The sequence below is a fragment of the Furipterus horrens genome, unplaced genomic scaffold, assembly GCF_987537825.1.
Source record: "Furipterus horrens unplaced genomic scaffold, mFurHor1.1.pri manual_scaffold_5, whole genome shotgun sequence".
In the NCBI taxonomy this organism is placed as follows: domain Eukaryota; kingdom Metazoa; phylum Chordata; class Mammalia; order Chiroptera; family Furipteridae; genus Furipterus; species Furipterus horrens.
In genome coordinates, this window is record NW_028327175.1 from 142,439,042 (window position 1) to 142,455,950 (window position 16,909).

At 40.1% G+C, this 16,909-nt stretch overlaps 1 protein-coding gene across 3 annotated transcripts in view; it reads right to left on the minus strand.

Moving 5' to 3' along the window:
* LOC150010045 (gastric triacylglycerol lipase-like) overlaps positions 1 to 16,909 on the minus strand; it is a 37,489-nt gene that overhangs the window by 2,111 nt on the left and 18,469 nt on the right. For 2 of the 3 annotated variants that reach the window (XM_090279266.1, XM_090279265.1), the window contains 3 exons: positions 15,988 to 16,134; positions 15,228 to 15,299; positions 14,787 to 14,858 (listed from right to left, as the gene is read on the minus strand). In XM_090279266.1, the coding sequence (XP_090135392.1) occupies positions 14,787 to 14,858; positions 15,228 to 15,299; positions 15,988 to 16,134 (291 nt within the window). The remainder of the gene's footprint in view (positions 1 to 14,786; positions 14,859 to 15,227; positions 15,300 to 15,987; positions 16,135 to 16,909) is intronic. The other variant, XM_090279267.1, reaches the window with a different exon arrangement.

Below are 16,909 nucleotides of genomic sequence, written 5' to 3' on the forward strand. Positions count from 1 at the left end.
TTGGAATAAGGAAGAGAAGGAGAGAATCACACCAAAAATGTAGGCATTTCCTTTGTTCATATTTAGCCAGTGGTAATTTGAGAGTTTACCCTGAGAGAAGGAATTATTGACATTATGCCATTAAATATTGTCAATAGCTCCCTGTATGTATGTGTAGAGATAAAGAAGTTATTATCTAAACTCATATTGACCTCAAATAGGGCAGACTCCAAAAATTAGGTGCTTTGTGCTACAAAAAGTGGGAGGAGTGCACAATATGTCTGCCTATACCACATGGTGCCTTCTGCTGAAAAAGATTTCCAGCCTTGACCTGCAAGGACACCATCCTTCTCTTGTATCTGGAAGTGTCATGGAGTCATTACCCTGGCTGACAATGAAAGAGAAGATATTGTCTAAAAAGACCAGATAATAAGTGAATTTGGCAAAATAGCAGGGTACAAAGTCAATATTCAGAAATCGAAGACATTTCTGTACACCAACAGTAAAATATAAGAGATAGAAACTATAACAGAAATCCCATTTACTATAGCAACAAGAAAAATAAAGTACCTAGGAATACACTTAACCACAGAGATAAAAGACCTGTATTCGAAAAACTACATAGCACTGAAGAAAGAAATTAAGGAAGATACAAATAAATGGAAGCATACACCATGTTCATAGATGGGAAGACTCAACATCATTAGAATGTCCATACTACCCAAAGCAATGTATAGTTTCAACACAATCCCTATTAAAATACCAATGACATATTTCACAGGCCTAGAACAAATACTTCAAAAATTTATATGGAACCAAAAAAGACATCGAATAGCAAAAGCAATCTTGAGACAGAAGAACACAGTAGGAAGAATTACAATACCTGATATCAAACTATACTACAAAGCCACTGTAATCAAAACAGTCTGGTACTGACATAAAAACAGACATATAGATCAATGGAACAGAATAGAGAGCCCAGAAACAAACCCAGGTCTATATCATCAACTGATATTTGACAAATAAGGAAAGAACATAAAATGGAATGAAAAGAGCCTCTTCAACAAATGGTGCTGGGAGAACTGGACAGGGACATGCACAAAAATGAAACTAGACAACCAACTTACACCACACATCAGAATAAACTCAAGATGGAGGAAAGACTTAAATGTAAGCTGTGACACCATAAAAGTCCTGGAGAAAAACATAGGCAGGAACATTTCAGATATCCCACGTAGCAATATTTTCACTGATACATCTCCTAAGGCAAGGGAAATAAAGGAAAGAATAGACAAATGGGACTACATCAAACTAAAGAGTTTCTGCTCAGCAAAAGAAAACATCAGCAAGATGAAAAGGGAACAAACCATATGGGAAAACATATTTGCCAATGAAACCTCAGACAAGGGATTCATCTCCGAAATATACAAAGAACTTATACAATTCAACACCAAGAAGACAGACAACCCAATTAAAAAATGGGCAAAGGACCTGAACAAACACTTCTCCAAAGAGGACATACAGAGGGTCCATAGGCATACAAAAGAAAGCCAACATCACTAGCCATCAGAGAGATGCAAATAAAAACCACAATGAGATACCACATTACACCAGTTGGAATGGCCATCATCAACAAATCAACAAACAGAAGTGCTGGCGAGGACGTAGAGAAAGGGGAATCCTACTGCACTGTTGGTGTGAATGCAAACTGGTGCAGTCACTGTGGAAAACAGTATGTAATTTCCTCAAAAAACTAAAAATGGATGGAACTGTCTTTTGAACCAGTGATTCCACTGTTAGGATTATACCTGAAGAATCTTGATACCCGAATTCAAAAGAACCTATGCACCCCTATGTTCATTGCAGCGCTATTTACAGTACCCAAGTGCTGGAAACAGCCTAAGTGCCCACCTGTAGATGAGTGGATCAAAAAACTGTGGTAAGGAGGGAGGAAGATGGCCGCGAAGTAGGGACAGTGTTCTCAGCTCGCTCCTGTTAAGGAGAGACTCCAGGAACGAATGCGGAGAGGAGTGACTGAGTGAGTGTGGATCTCCAATAGCGTGAACAGGGAGGAGAGCGTGGGAGCAACGTGGAGGCGGGTGGGGGTGTTTACCACACACTGCAGGCTGAGTCATTCCGGGATTCGGTGCGTCTGCATTACCAAGCCGGAGAGCTCACTAGCTTGGAGGCTCCCCCTGCTAGGGGCACACCGATAAGTGAATTCTTGTAGGGAGTTAGGGAGAGGATTTGGCCGAAAAAGCCAGAGGAGGGAGAGAACAGTGAACAACCAGGACTGGGAGAAACTGTGTGATCTGAGTCTACAGGGAAACCTCCTCAGCTGCAACCTCCGACAGAAAGCTGGGCACTCCAGGCACGCACAGCACTTGCGCTAGGGCCCTACAGAACAAAGGGACAGGTTTGGGGCAAGGAGACCGGCTGCACAGAAAAGCTGCTGCGGAACTCCGGACCGGGGGAGAGCTCCTGAGCAAGAGAAAACTGCATGCCCCTGGCACTTTGAGGGGTCTTGCTAGAATCCCACAGAACAAAAGGCGGGTTTGGGGCTAGAAGAGAAATAGGACGTGCAGGGTGTGTAAGTAGGGAAGAGAGCGGAGGCGGTGGTTCTGGAGTGGAGACAGTTTTAGGGCGGGGAGAAGGGCCTGCAGGGAAAGGCTGCTGCGGAGCTCCAGGCTTGGGGAGAGCTCCTGGGTAGGAGAGCGCTGCGCTGACCGACCACACTAGACTCCTGCAGAACAAAGGGATGGTGCTGGGGAGGGAAGAAAGATAGAGCGCGCAGGCCTATAGACATGGAAGTCAGCGAAAGCTGTAGCTTGGAGTAGAGACAGTTTTGGGGCAAGGGGAAGAGCCCCCGCAGGAAAGCCGCTGCAAAGCTCCAGACTAGGGGAGAGGCCCGGGGCAGGAAAGGGCCACTGGGCCCGGCACTTTGACCGACTGTGCCAGAGTCCTGCAGAACAAAGGGACGGTCTTGAAACAGGGAGAGAGGTAGGGTGCGCAGGCATATAGACAGGGAAGAGAGCAGAAGCTGTAGCCTGGGAATAGAGACACAACTGGAGGCAGGGCGGGGATTGCTGGCAGGCACAGGCTGGACCAACAGAGGGAATGAGTAGCTGGACAAGCCTGAGGAGGGCTGAGGGTGCCACAGGAGGGGACAACTAAACGCAGCTCACAGCAGAGCGGAGGTAGGTCCACAAATAAAAGACTAACAATAACAGAATCAAACAGAACCCTCCCACAGCCAGCCAACCAACCAGAAAAGATTTGATACTCATGGAATTTTGAATAGGGGCGGACTCAGGAAGGAAGGAAGGAAAAACAGAAAAATAAACAAACCAAAAATACTCAGAGACTGTGCCTAAAAGTAGAATTGAGTTAAAATCCTCTCATTCTTTTATCTCTCTCTCTCTCTAACTGCCCCTCCCGTCCTTTCTTATTCTCTCTCCTTTTTCTCCCCTCCTCTTCCTCCCTTCTCTCCCCTAAGCATGTCTCCCCTGCATCCTATTCTCAGTTAACTTATTAAATTTAAGTTCTCTCCCTTTCTCTCTCTCTCCTTTCTCTGCACTAAGCACTTTCAATTTTATTAAATTTCCTTAATTTTGTCCCCTTCAGTCTACATTCATTTTTCTTTCATCCCTTGCCCTTATTTTTCTTCTCTCCCTACACATATTCTCTCTCTCTTTCTTTCTCTCTCCCTATTCCACTTTATATTCTATTCTTCTAATATTCAAATTACAATTCTAATCTATCCCCTTCTCCCTTCACCCTCCATTCTTACCCCTTCTCTCTTTCCACCCCATCCCCTCACTTCTTTCTCTCCCTCTTGTATTTCTCTCCATCATCCTATCTTTTGTCAACCCTTCAATTTCAGTCTTTCCCTCCCTAATATCTCCTCTTCCTCCTGATTTCCTTCCCTCCTCTGTGTTCTTTCCCTCCCCCATCCTCTTGCTTTCCCATCTCTTATTCCTCTCTCTATATATTCTCTCTTTCTCTCTATCTTGCAATTTTATATCATGTTTTAATCTCCTAATCTTTTTTATAATATATAATTTTTTAAAAATTTTAATCCAGTCCCCCCCCTTCTTCCTCCCCTTCTTCTTGCGTTCTCTCTCCTACCCTTCTCTTCTCTACTTTCTTTCCTCTCTCCCTTCCTGTCTTGCTATTTTCTACTCTGTATTTTTATTCTTGAAAAATTCTTTCTCAATCAGTTTCCTACCTTCTAACCTCCTCAGCCCTCTGCTTCAATTTCTGACCGTCTGTCTGCCTGGAGGTCTGTTGTGTCTATCCTCCCTCCCACGCTAATCATATAGCATATACTGATTATATAATCCTAATACTATACACTTCCACTTTCTCATTCCACACTGTAACCGTCTCCTCCTTTTCAAACATACAGAGTAAATGTTAATTGCTGTCTTAAATAACATTCATCCCAATTGCTAATATTATTACTCTATCAACTTCCAGCTCAAAAATTACCCTTCCTTCATTTAAAACACTCCTATCTGTTTCTCCTACAAAATAAGAGGCCCAATATCTCCACAAGTATTTTAATATGGGCTCATTTGCAGCCTATAGTGAGATTGTAGTTGGGGGAGATATTGGAGGGTGTGGGTTTCTTGCCCGGGTTGTGTGATTATGTTTTAGCAGCACCTCCACAAAAGATCTCAAGACAAGGTGGGCAATGTGACTCTCAATCAACTAACCAGAGAAAAAGACCCACCAAAGAGTAGCTGAAATACAACCAGACAGATTAAAGAAATAACATCAAAGACAGCACAGATGGAGATCCAAGAGTGTGGAGGAGTAAGTGGAAGCTATACTAACCTCCTCCGAGGACCAGCCAGTGCTGACTCAGCCCCAATACAGCATACAGACCATTACCCTGCAAGTGGCGTCAGACTAAGAGGAAATAAAAGCTCTGCCTACAGGAATTAAGCTGTCACACCCACGGTCTTTAAGCCTGATGGCTAATCACAGATTGAGTAGATTAACAACTAAAGAAGACAGACAAAGGCAGTGGATCCATGGAAGTCTCCAATAGGCTGCCTAGGGCCAGTCTGGCACATGATCTGATGCTACCAGAGGCAGATTCAGGAAGAGAAGATCATTCTAAGAAGCAACAACAAACAATAGGAATCACAAAAATGGGGAGACAGAGAAACAACCCCCCATCAAAAGAAAAGGTAGAATCCCCAGAGAGAGTGCTAAAAGAAATACAGGGGAGCAAAATATCAAATACAGAATTCAAAACATGGATTATGGAGAAGCTGAATGAGCTCAGCGGAAACTACAAAGAACTCCAGGGAAACTATAAGAAACTACAGAAAAACTACAAGGAACTCACAGAGAATTACACGAGCATCAAAAAGGACATAGAAGCTATCAATAAGAGCTAAGAGGAAATGAAGAATATGATCTCTGAATTGAAGAACACAGTAGAACAAATTAAAAGCAGGCTAGAGGAAGCAGAAGATTGGATCAGCGAGCTGGAGGACAACGTACAGAAAAACTCCCAGACAACGCAACAAAATGAAAAAAGACTGAACAAGATTGAAGAGGTTCTAAGACAGCTGCAGGACAACATGAAACATAATAATATCCGTATCATAGGAATTCCAAAAGGAGAAGAAGAGGAGAAAGGGATAGAAAACCTCTCTGAAATACTAATGACAGAAAACTTCCCTCACATGAGGAGAGAAAGAGTCACGCAAATCCAGGAAGCACAAAGGGTCCCAATGAAGAGGAACCCCAACAGGCCCACTTCAAGGCACATCATAATTAAAATGGCAACATTCAAAGACAAAGAGAGAATCCTAAAAGCAGCAAGAGAGAAACAACTAATAACATACAAGGGAGCTCCAATAAGGCTATCCTCAGATTTCTCAGCAGAAACACTACAAGCCAGAAGGGAATGGCAAAAAATATTCCAAGCAATGAAAAACAAAGGCCTACAACCTAAATACTCTACCCAGCAAAGCTCTCATTCAAAATGGAGGGTGAAATAGAAGTTTCCAAGACAAAAGAAGGCCAAAGGAATACATCTCCACCAAAGCAGCAATACAAGAGATGCTAAAGGGTCTGCTTTAAGAAGATAAAGAGACTTCCGGACAAGATGGAGGCTTAGACGGACGCGCTAGGTCTCCCTGTACAACTAGAGAGGAATACAACTACTTCAAAACAAAGGATAACTACAAATTCCAGAAAATAAAACTACGCGGAAGCCCAACATATGAAGTTATAAACCAGCGGCGCCCTTTGGGCAGGTAAGAGCAAAAGAGGGTGGCGCTGTTTGCGGTCGCACCTGGGACAGCGGCGGGGAGAACAATCCCGGCTGCAGTCGAACCCCCGGCAGCTCGCGACCCCAACGCTGGGGAAAGCAGACACCACATCGCCTTGAACAGTGAGGCCCAGGGGGGCGGGAGGATGGATCCTGGTCTCCTAGTGGAATAACTGTGTGAATCCATCTTGGATCCCCGCCCCCAAAGAAAGCACCACAGGGCTGCGAAATAGGTCGCAGACAGGCACCGGTCGCTGGATTGTGACGACAAAGCACCACGACACAGCAAGTAAGGATGCCGAACGGCGCCGGTCGCTGGGTCATTACGAGTACAGAGGCACTGCCCCCTACAGCCGGCCCAAGAAAACAAAATGCATCTGTCAAAATGAGGCAGACAACTATAGAAATCCCGGTGGCACAGCTCACCAGGCAACAGATGGAGAACCTGACAGATGAACAGATAAGAAACCTGTCAGATGCTCAGTTCTGGGCCATTGTTATCAGGTGGCTTACAGAATTCACAAAAGATCTGGAAAAAGATGAGAAAGAAGCGAAAAACACTCATAACGAAAGGAACAAAACCACATACGAGACAGATGGTGAGGAAAAAAAATCCAGAGTTCATTTCAACAAACTGGAATATGGAGAAGGAACAAGCAGTCAACCAATGCAGAGAGAGGAAATGGGAAGCAATGATGAGAGGATCAGAAACCTCTGGGACAGCTATAAAAGGCCCAACATAAGAATCATTGGTTTGCCAGAGAGTGAGGAAGATGAACTAGAACTTGAAAAATTGAGTGAAAATATAATAAAGGAGAACTTCCCAGACTTGGGGAAGGAAATAGACTTACAGGCCCAGGAAGCACAGAGAGTTCCAAAAAAACTGGACCCAGGGAGAACCACTCCAAGACACATTATAATCAAAATGTCAAAAATTAAAGATAAAGAGAGAATCTTAAAAGCAGCAAGAGGGAAGAAAAGAATTATGTACAAAGGGGTCCCAATTAGACTATCAGCTGACTTCTCAAGGGAGACCCTGCAGGTAAGAAGGGACTGGCAAGAAATATTCAAAGTAATGAAAATCCAAAACCTACAACCATGAATACTCTATCCAGCAAAATTGTCATTCAGAATGGAAGGACAGAGAAAGTGTTTCCAGGACAAAATAAAACTGAAAGAGTTCATTAGATCCAAACCACTGTTATATGAGATGTTAAAGGGACTGGTTTAGAAAAAGGAGGATCAAGACAATGAAATCTAAAATGAAAACTGCATCACAAGAAACAACAGAAGCTAGGGAATTGAAACAAAGGCAAACTAAACAGGCAACGAGAGTGGAAAAAGAACTATAGGTACGGGGAACATATTGGGGGGAGGTCAACAGGGAGGGGGAATGGGGAGAGGGAGGGAGATGATATAGGAATTAAGGATCATGGTAGGAGGGAATGGAATAGACAGAGAGAGGTTGGGAAGAACTGTATGCACAACTAATGGACATGATCTAAAAGGGGGGGACAACTGGAGGGAGGGGGGCCACCAGGTGGAGGGGAGCAGAGGGAAGGGAAATTGGCACAAATGTAATATTATAATCAATAAAACACATTAAAAAAAAAGAAGATAAAGAAACAGAGAGAGACAGAGAAGAACACAAGTACAAAGGGGAAAAATGACAATGAATAAGTACTTATCGGTAATAACCTTAAATATAAATGGACTAAACACTCCAATTAAAAGACATAGGGTAGCTGGATGGATTAGAAAGAATGACCCACATATATGCTGTCTACAAGAGACCAACCTTAGAACAAAAGGTCCACACAGACTGAAAGAAAAGGGACGGAAAAAAGTATTTCAAACAAATGGACATGAAAAAAAATCTGGGGTAACAATACTTATATCAGTCAAAACAGATTTCACAGCAAAGGCCATAAAAAGAGACAAAGAAGGGCATTTCATAATACTTAAGGGAAAAATCTATCAAGAAGATATAACCCTTATAAATATATATGCACCCAACTTAGGAGCACCCAAATATATAAGGAAAATTTTAAATGACTCCAAGAAAGATATAGACATCAACACACTCATAGTAGGGGGCTTTAACACCCCATTGTCAACAATGGACAGATCTTCGAAGCAAAGAAACACCAAAGATATTGAGGCAATGAAAAACACTCTAGATCAAATGGACTTAGTCGATATATATAGAAGTTTTCACTCCAAAGAAGCAAAATATACATACTTCTCAAGTGCACATGGAACATTTTCAAAGATAGACCACATGGTAGGACACAAAACAAGCCTTAACAAACTCAAAAAAATTGAAATTATATCAAGCATCTTCTCAGATCACAATGGCTTAAAATTGGAAATCAACCTCAAGGGAAAAACTCAAAAACATTCAAACTCATGGAGAATGAATAACATGCTATTAAATAATGAATGGGTTAACAATGACATCAAGAAAGAAATCAAAAATTTTCTGGAAACTAATGATAATGAACACACAAGAATCCCAAACCTATGAGATACAGCGAAAGCAGTCCTGAGAGGAAAGTTCATAGCATTACAGGCCTACCTAAAAAAGCTAGAAGAATCTTTAATAAAAATCTTAACCTTACAGCTACAAGAACTAGAGGAAGAACAACAAGCAAAACCCAGATCAAGTAGAAGGAAGGAAATCATCAAGATCAGAGCACAATTAAATGACATAGAGTCTAAACTAACATTTCAAAAGATCAACAAAAGTAGGAGCTGATTCTTTGAAAACATAAACAAAATTGACAAGCCTTTAACCAGGCTCATCAAGAAAAAAGAGAGAGGACCCAAATAAATGAAATCAGAAACGAAAGAGGAGAAATCACAACTGATACCACAGAAATACGAAGGATTGTAAGAAATTATTACGAACAACTGTATGGCAAGAAATTTGACAACCTAGAGGAAATGGACAAATTCCTGGAAACCTATAGTCTTCCCAAACTGAATCAAGAAGAAGCAGAAAGTCTGAATAGACCAATAACAGCTAGTGAAATTGAAGCAGTAATCAAAGAACTCCCAGCACACAAAAGCCCTGGACTGGATGGCTTCACAAGTGAATTCTACAAAACATTTAGGAAAGAATTAACTCCTATCCTCCTCAGACTATTCCAAAAGATACAAGAAGAGGGAAGACTTCCAAACTCATTCTATGAAGCCGTATAACCCTAATTCCAAAACCAGGTCAAGACACAACAAAGAAAGAAAACTACAGGCCAATATCACTGATGAACATAGATGCTAAAATCCTCAACAAAATATTGGCAAACCGGATCCAGCAACACATTAGAAAGATCATACACCACGATCAAGTGAGATTCATCTCAGGGATGAATCAATAAATGTAATATACCACATAAACGAAATGAAAGACAAAAACCACATGATCATATCAATAGATGCAGAAAAAAGCATTTGATAAAGTACAACACCCATATATGATAAAAACTCTCAGCAAAATGGGAATAGAGGGAGCATACCTCCACATAATAAAGGCCATATATAAGAAACCTGAAGCCAACATCATACTCAATAGGCAAAAACTGAGAGCATTCCCCCTGAGATCAGGAACAAGACAAGGATGTCCACTCTCTCCACTCCTATTCAACATAGTCTTGGAAGTTCTTGCCACAGCAATCAGACAAGAAAGAGAAATAAAAGGCATCCAAATTGGAAAAGAGGAAGTAAAACTGTCATTATTTGCAGATGACATGATAGTGTACATAGAAAACCCTATAGATTCCACACAAAAATTAGTCAACCTAATAAGTGAATTCGGCAAAATAGCAGGATACAAAGTCAATATTAAGAAATTGAAGGCATTTTTATACACGAACAATAAAGTCAGAGATAGAAACTGAAAGAAAAATCCCATTTACCATAGCAACAAGAAAAATAAAATACCTAGGAATAAACTTAACCAAGGAGGTAAAAGACGTGTACTCAGAAAACTACATAACACTGAAGAAAGAAATTAAAGAAGATACAAATAAATGGAAGCATATACCATGCTCATGGATGAGAAGAATCAACATCATTAAAATGTCCATACTACCCAAAGCTATTTATAGATTCAATGCGATCCTTATTAAAATACCAGCAACATATTTCACAGACCTAGAACAAATACTTCAAAAATTTATATGGAACCAAAAAAGAGCCCGAATAGCCACAGCAATTTTGAGGAAGAACACAGTAGGAGGAATCACAATACCTGATATCAAACTATACTACAAGGCCGCTGTAATCAAAACAGTCTGGTACTGGCATAAAAACAGACATACAGATCAATGGAACAGAATAGAGAGCCCAGAAATAAGCCCAGGTTCATATGGTCAACTAATATTTGACAAAGGGGGACAGAACATCAAATGGAGTAAAAAGAGCCTCTTCAACAAATGGTGTTGGGAGAACTGGACAGGGACATGCAAAAAAATGAAACTAGACCACCAACTTACACCATACACCAGAATAAACTCAAAATGGATCAAAGACTTAAATGTAAGCCGTGATACCATAAGAAAAAATAGGCAACAAAATTTCAGATATCCCACGTAGCAACATTTTCACTGATATATCTCCTAAGGCAAGGGAAATAAAGGAAAGAATAAAAAAAAGGGACTACATCAAACTAAAAAGTTTCTGCTCAGCAAAAGAAAACATCAGCAAGATGAAAAGGAAACCAACCATATGGGAAAATATATTCGTCAATGATATCTCAGACAAGGGATTGATCTCCAAAATATATAAAGAACTCATACGACTCAACACCAAGAAGACAGACAACCCAATTAAAAAATGGGCAAAGGACCTGAACAAACACTTCTCCAAAGAAGACATACAGAGGGCCCATAGACATATGAAAGTATGCTCAACATCACTAGCCATCAGAGAGATGCAAATAAAAACCACAACGAGATACCACCTCACACCAGTCGGAATGGCCATCATCAACAAATCAACAAACAACTTGTGCTGGAGAGGATGCAGAGAAACGGGAACCCTGGTGCATTGCTGGTGGGAATGCAGACTGGTGCAGCCACTATGGAAAACAGTTTGGAATTTCCTCAAGAAACTAAAAATGGAACTGCCTTTTGAACCAGCAATTCCATTGCTAGGATTATATCTGAAAAATCCAGAAACACCAATTCAAAAGAACCTATGCACCCCAATGTTCATAGCAGCACTATTTACAATAGGCAAGTGCTGGAAACAACCTAAATGCCCATCTGTAGATGAGTGGATCAAAAAACTGTGGTACGTTTACACAATGGAGTTCTATGTAGCAGAAAGAAAGAAGGAACTTCTACCATTTGCAACAACATGGATGGAACTAGAGAGAATTATGTTTAGCGAAATAAGCCAGGCAACAAAAGAAAAATACCTTATGTTGTCACCTATTACAGGAAACTAATGAACAACACAAACAAATGAGCAAAGTTGAACCAAAGCTATGTAAACAAGAAATAGACTAACAGTAAGGGGGGGGGGGGAGAAGAGGGTAAGAAGGGGAAAGGTCAAGTCAAAAAACATGTATAAATGACCCACAGATTTGGGCAACTGAGTGGGGACTGAATGTGGGAGAAGGGAGGAGCAGGGTGCAGGGAAGCAAGAGGGGGAAAAATGTGAGACAACTGTAATGGAAAAACAAACAAAAACTTTTTTTTAGTGGGGGAAAAATGAAAATATGAAGAATGGAAATGCCAGTTCAGTGAATATTAGGACAAAGATTTTTCTTCACGTTTTATATTTTTATCCTTATCTGATCCCTCCAGAGTTTGGCATTCTAAACAAGTAAGTAATGACATAAGTTTCTTTGCATAAAATTAATAAGACCAGTTGTTAATAGAGGTTTATTTATTTATTTATTTTTTGACAAAGTCTTTGACTGGAATGTCAAGCCTAAAGGAGACATACTTGGGCTCAGGTTGTTACCAAAAAGCCCTGAGAACTGGGAAAGAATTTCAAAGGTAATAAAAGCCCACAAGATAAAAGGCCTGGTACCATGGTTGGTTGTGCGATCCACAGCAATCTTTCCAGGGAAGGAACAAAGGTTGTTTTCCTGAAAGATGGCTAGAAGGGACCTTAAGGCACAATGAAAAACCAGAAAGACTTGGAAAGGACAGGTGTGTACAGGCAAGGATGAATGCCACGTATGTGGTTCTGCTTCTGTGCCCTGAAGGGCAGACTGAAGCTCACCCTAAATGTTCCTTGCGTAAGTTCCAGCAAAGCAGAACTAAAGATCATAAGTGATCATTTGCTGCTCTTGTTGTGTTTATGCAAATGAACAGGAAAAATTAAAAATGGACTTAATGCAGTCCCTTTAATGACAAGGAGGGTAATCTTAGGGAGAAAAATCATTATTCAAGGAAAATCACAATGGTCAGTGGTAGACTATAAAGTAGTGCAGCTAACCGTCTTAAAAGTTTCTTTTCATTTAAAATATTGTTTCACTTGAAAATTAAACCATGTCTGTGATATCATCAAAGATATTCAAGTTGCAGGCAAGTAGAATGTCAAGTGCCTTGCAACTGGATGTCTTCCCAATAAGACAGTCTTACAGATTTAGAGACTTGTTTGTGGGCTCTGTTACATAAATTAACATGTGTTTTCTGTTTTCAAAGGGCATAAGCCTATGTCCGCATTACCTGAGTGATTGTCTGTATGCATAAGCCTCACTTAATCCTCTCTGCAGCACTGTCTCCTGAGACTCAACGGTTTGGCTGAACTAAATGGCTGGGTTGCTGAAGAATGGGGTGGTCTGTGGGCTTCACTTTAAAACTGGTTTCTCTTTTCTATCTTAATGGCTTGGACAGAAAGGGCCCAGAGGTCTGAGAGGGGGGAAACCTAAACTATTTCCCTCAGCCCAAACTAAGTATGGTGGGCAAAAGGGTTTTGGACAGGTAAGAGGTGCTTAGCACACCTTCCTCCAAAGAAGCCCTTGTTTACTTTTTTATTTTTCTTCTTTCTCCTAATGTGGAACATTGAAAAATTAATCCCTGCCTTTTGTCATCTAGTAGTTATGGATTGAATGATGTCTTTTAACCCTTTTCGCCCCCAGAACACAACAAGGATGCCAGCCTAGTAAACCAAGCACGCCATTGTCCGGGGACAGCCAACTGACCGGTAGTCTGCATGATCCTTCCCCGTGTGGGAAGGCCACCCTCCCCTCCACACCCCCACTATTATTAGGGTTTTCTGGACTGAAGAGTAGGTAGGACGACGACCATGTCCAGCTTGAAGCAGCTAGAGGAGCTTGAGACCTTCGCCCATTGTCCTTTACAATATTACAAAGGGTCTTAATATCTGAGAGGGAGGAATAGTTATTTTTCACGAACCATGGGTATGGACTTGGGGCGGGATTTCTGGGGGAGGGAGATGCTGAGTGGAGGTGAGTAAAGGGGAGAAAATTGGAACTATTGTAACAATATAATCAATGAAATACATTAAAAAAAACTGTGGTACATTTACACAATGGAATACTATACAGTGGAAAGAAAGAATGAACTCCTACCATTAGTAATAACATGGATGGAACTAGAGAGAATTATGCTTAGCAAAATAAGCCAGGCAACAAAAGAAAAATACCATACGATATCACCTAGTATAGGAAACTAATGAACAACATAAACAAATGAGCAAAATTGAACCAGAGGCATGTAAAGAAGGAAAAGGCTAACAGTTACCAGGGGAGAGTGGGGGAGAGAGAGAAGGGGAGTAAGTAAAGGAAGGGTTTAGTAAAGGAACTAGTATAAATGACCCATGGACATGGACAACTGCGTGGGGATTGACTGTGGGAGAAGGGGTGGGCTGGGTGGTGGGCGGGAGCAATGGGGGAAAAAGTGGGGCAACTGTAATAGAAAAACAATAAATAAATCAAAAATTAAAAAAAATTAACTTGGTAATGAAGCTATAAATTTATAAATACAGTACTAACTGCCCTCTGGTGTTCAGACTAAGGATTTCACTGATGAACTGTGCAATGTGTGGCCAGGGGAGACTAAGGTTCTAAAGAAGCCATTTAGGGTCATAAAATAAAAGTAAAAAATAAAAAGACCAGAGATTCTAGCTTCATCTCATGAACAATTAGAATTATTTGTTTTTTATATTAGTTAATGCACTTCAGAAAGGAGAGAACAGCAGACAGGGGATTTGGGATACATAGCAGGTCCATCTAATGAGATGAGGGTGATTAAATTCTAAGAAGTCTCTCATATGTAGCGATGTGGTATTTTGAGGGCAGCCTGAATGAGCCCAGCCACTGGAGCATGAGAGCACACTCAAGAACGAGAGACAGGGGTGGCGCTTGACATGATGAAGGAATTACAAGGGAATATGTCTCTGCTTTATCATTTCCTTATGGATAGGAATAACCACCAACATTCCTCCAGATGTATGCAGTTATCGTAATTTTATCTTTAACATTTTAAGCATTTGTCTTTCAAAATGTGAATGATTTCAACTTGGAAAAGCTTACCTGATTATAGTGCATTGTGTTCTGAACTATGCTTCCCCAGTCAAAAGCTCGCAACTTCCCAGACTTAGAAACCTAATGTAGAGAAATTAAGGACACGAGGAAATATAAACTCTGCTTGCTATGTGAAAAATAAAATTCAAACACTTCCAAGTAGTGTGACTTTAAATTAAAACTATTATTAAAACAATTTTTATTTTAAAATAAAATCTATTAATCATTCAACAAGGTAGTCATGCAAGTTTATATGCAGCTTTGCTTTCATAAAAATTACTCATTTCTTTACTGACCAGAGTACCTGTTCCCACACGATTTACATTCACATGGATTGATGGTGATTTTCAGCTGGTAGTCACATGCCAGGAAAATTTCTCACCAGGAGCATTTGATAGAATATTTTAAGAATGTGCTTGAAATAATTGAATGGCATTTGAGAAATGATACCTGGTGCCAGTGGATTATATTTTGAACAGAAGTTCCCGCTGGATTATGTGCTAAATACACATCCACACGACTCTAGAAAGAAAACACATATGTTCACATTCACACTTAGAACTATATTCAGTTTCTCAAACCTCTAGTGTAACTATTTCTGATCCAGTTCAAGCATTTAAGGGCAGCATTTGATGGAAGTATATGAATAACACCATTGTATACCACTTTAAAGCTTACAAAGTGCAATTGCACAGGCTAACTCATAATTTGCACTACTCATAGAGGGGAGTTATCATTTCTATTTTATCAAAATGCAAATTGGGACTCAAATGAGTTCAGCAAAATGTCCAATGTCACTCAGACAGTTGTAGCATAGAGCCAGAGACATTAATCTAGGTCATTAGTCTAAATCCTCAGCATTCTATTCTTCTCTACTCAGTGCCAAGGGGCAGTGAATAAATTGCTCACACACAAACCTTTTGGTTTGCAGAATTGTGTGTGTGAGTGTACATATAAATAAAGGTCATTATATATAGTAAGTTGTATTTTTTTTCCTACATTAAGGGACAATAGGGTGATGGACGCAACCTCAAGGGGACAAAATTGGGAGAAATGACCTGTGATTTGTCTTGGGCTATTCTGCATATCATGTACACATTTTGAAGCTACTGCTATTTCTGATAAATTACCATTTTTAAGTGATGATGGGACAAGAAATCAAAAAATGTTGCTCCACATATTCAGAATAGAAACTTTAATGCATACAAACCATGTTGAAGTTCTTAGCATCGAATCCAGAAAAAAGAAATAAAACATTGGTGCAGAGGACCTTTAGTATCTCACGGGAACATATTTCAGTGGCTAAAAATTGAACAAAATCATCATGTGGCAAGAGTATTTTGTTACCAAAAATAATCTGAAAAAGAAAAGCATTAGAGGATTAGAAAACCAAGTTGCAGAAAAGACTTATTAATTTGTCTAATTTTCTGGTACAGGTATGAATACGTTGTTGATATTTTCATAATTTTATGTTGTTTTAGGAATTTCAAATACTTTCATGTAAATCCCACAATAAGTTGTGGAATGGGCAGAGCATATGTTAATATTGGGTATTTATGGCTGCATTGAGAACCATACTGATTGCTGAAAAGTATGAGACACAAAGGGTCTTGTTTGTGTAATAAGAGTTATGAAATAAAATCATAAAACTGTATGGCAGAATGTCACAACTAAGTGTCAAGATGTGTGATTTCAACAATAAATCATGAAAAGATCAGAAAGGGCAATGGTGACTCAGAGCCATATTTTCAGCCACGTCTTCAGAGAGAAATGCAGCTAGGTAATTTAATAATTGAAAGGATTGGACCCAATGCTTCTTGAGGAATATAGACATTTTTTCTTTTGTCATCCCTATCTTATACACAGGAGAAAGCATGAGGTTAATGATTATTAGTGATCTTGAGCTTATTAGAACTTATTAGAACTAGAATTATGACCCAAGCCCCAAGCCTCTGACTTAAGGGCTTGTGGAGTTTTTTTGTTTTTGTTTAGTTTTTTTATCACTCTCTACATTGCCTGTGAGAAAATGTAGTGCCGGTAGAAAATAAGTTTTGCATCCATGTAGCCAGGATCATCATGAAATCTTACATTTTGAATAAAATCTTAGACTCTAAATAAAGTTTCTTAGGCTT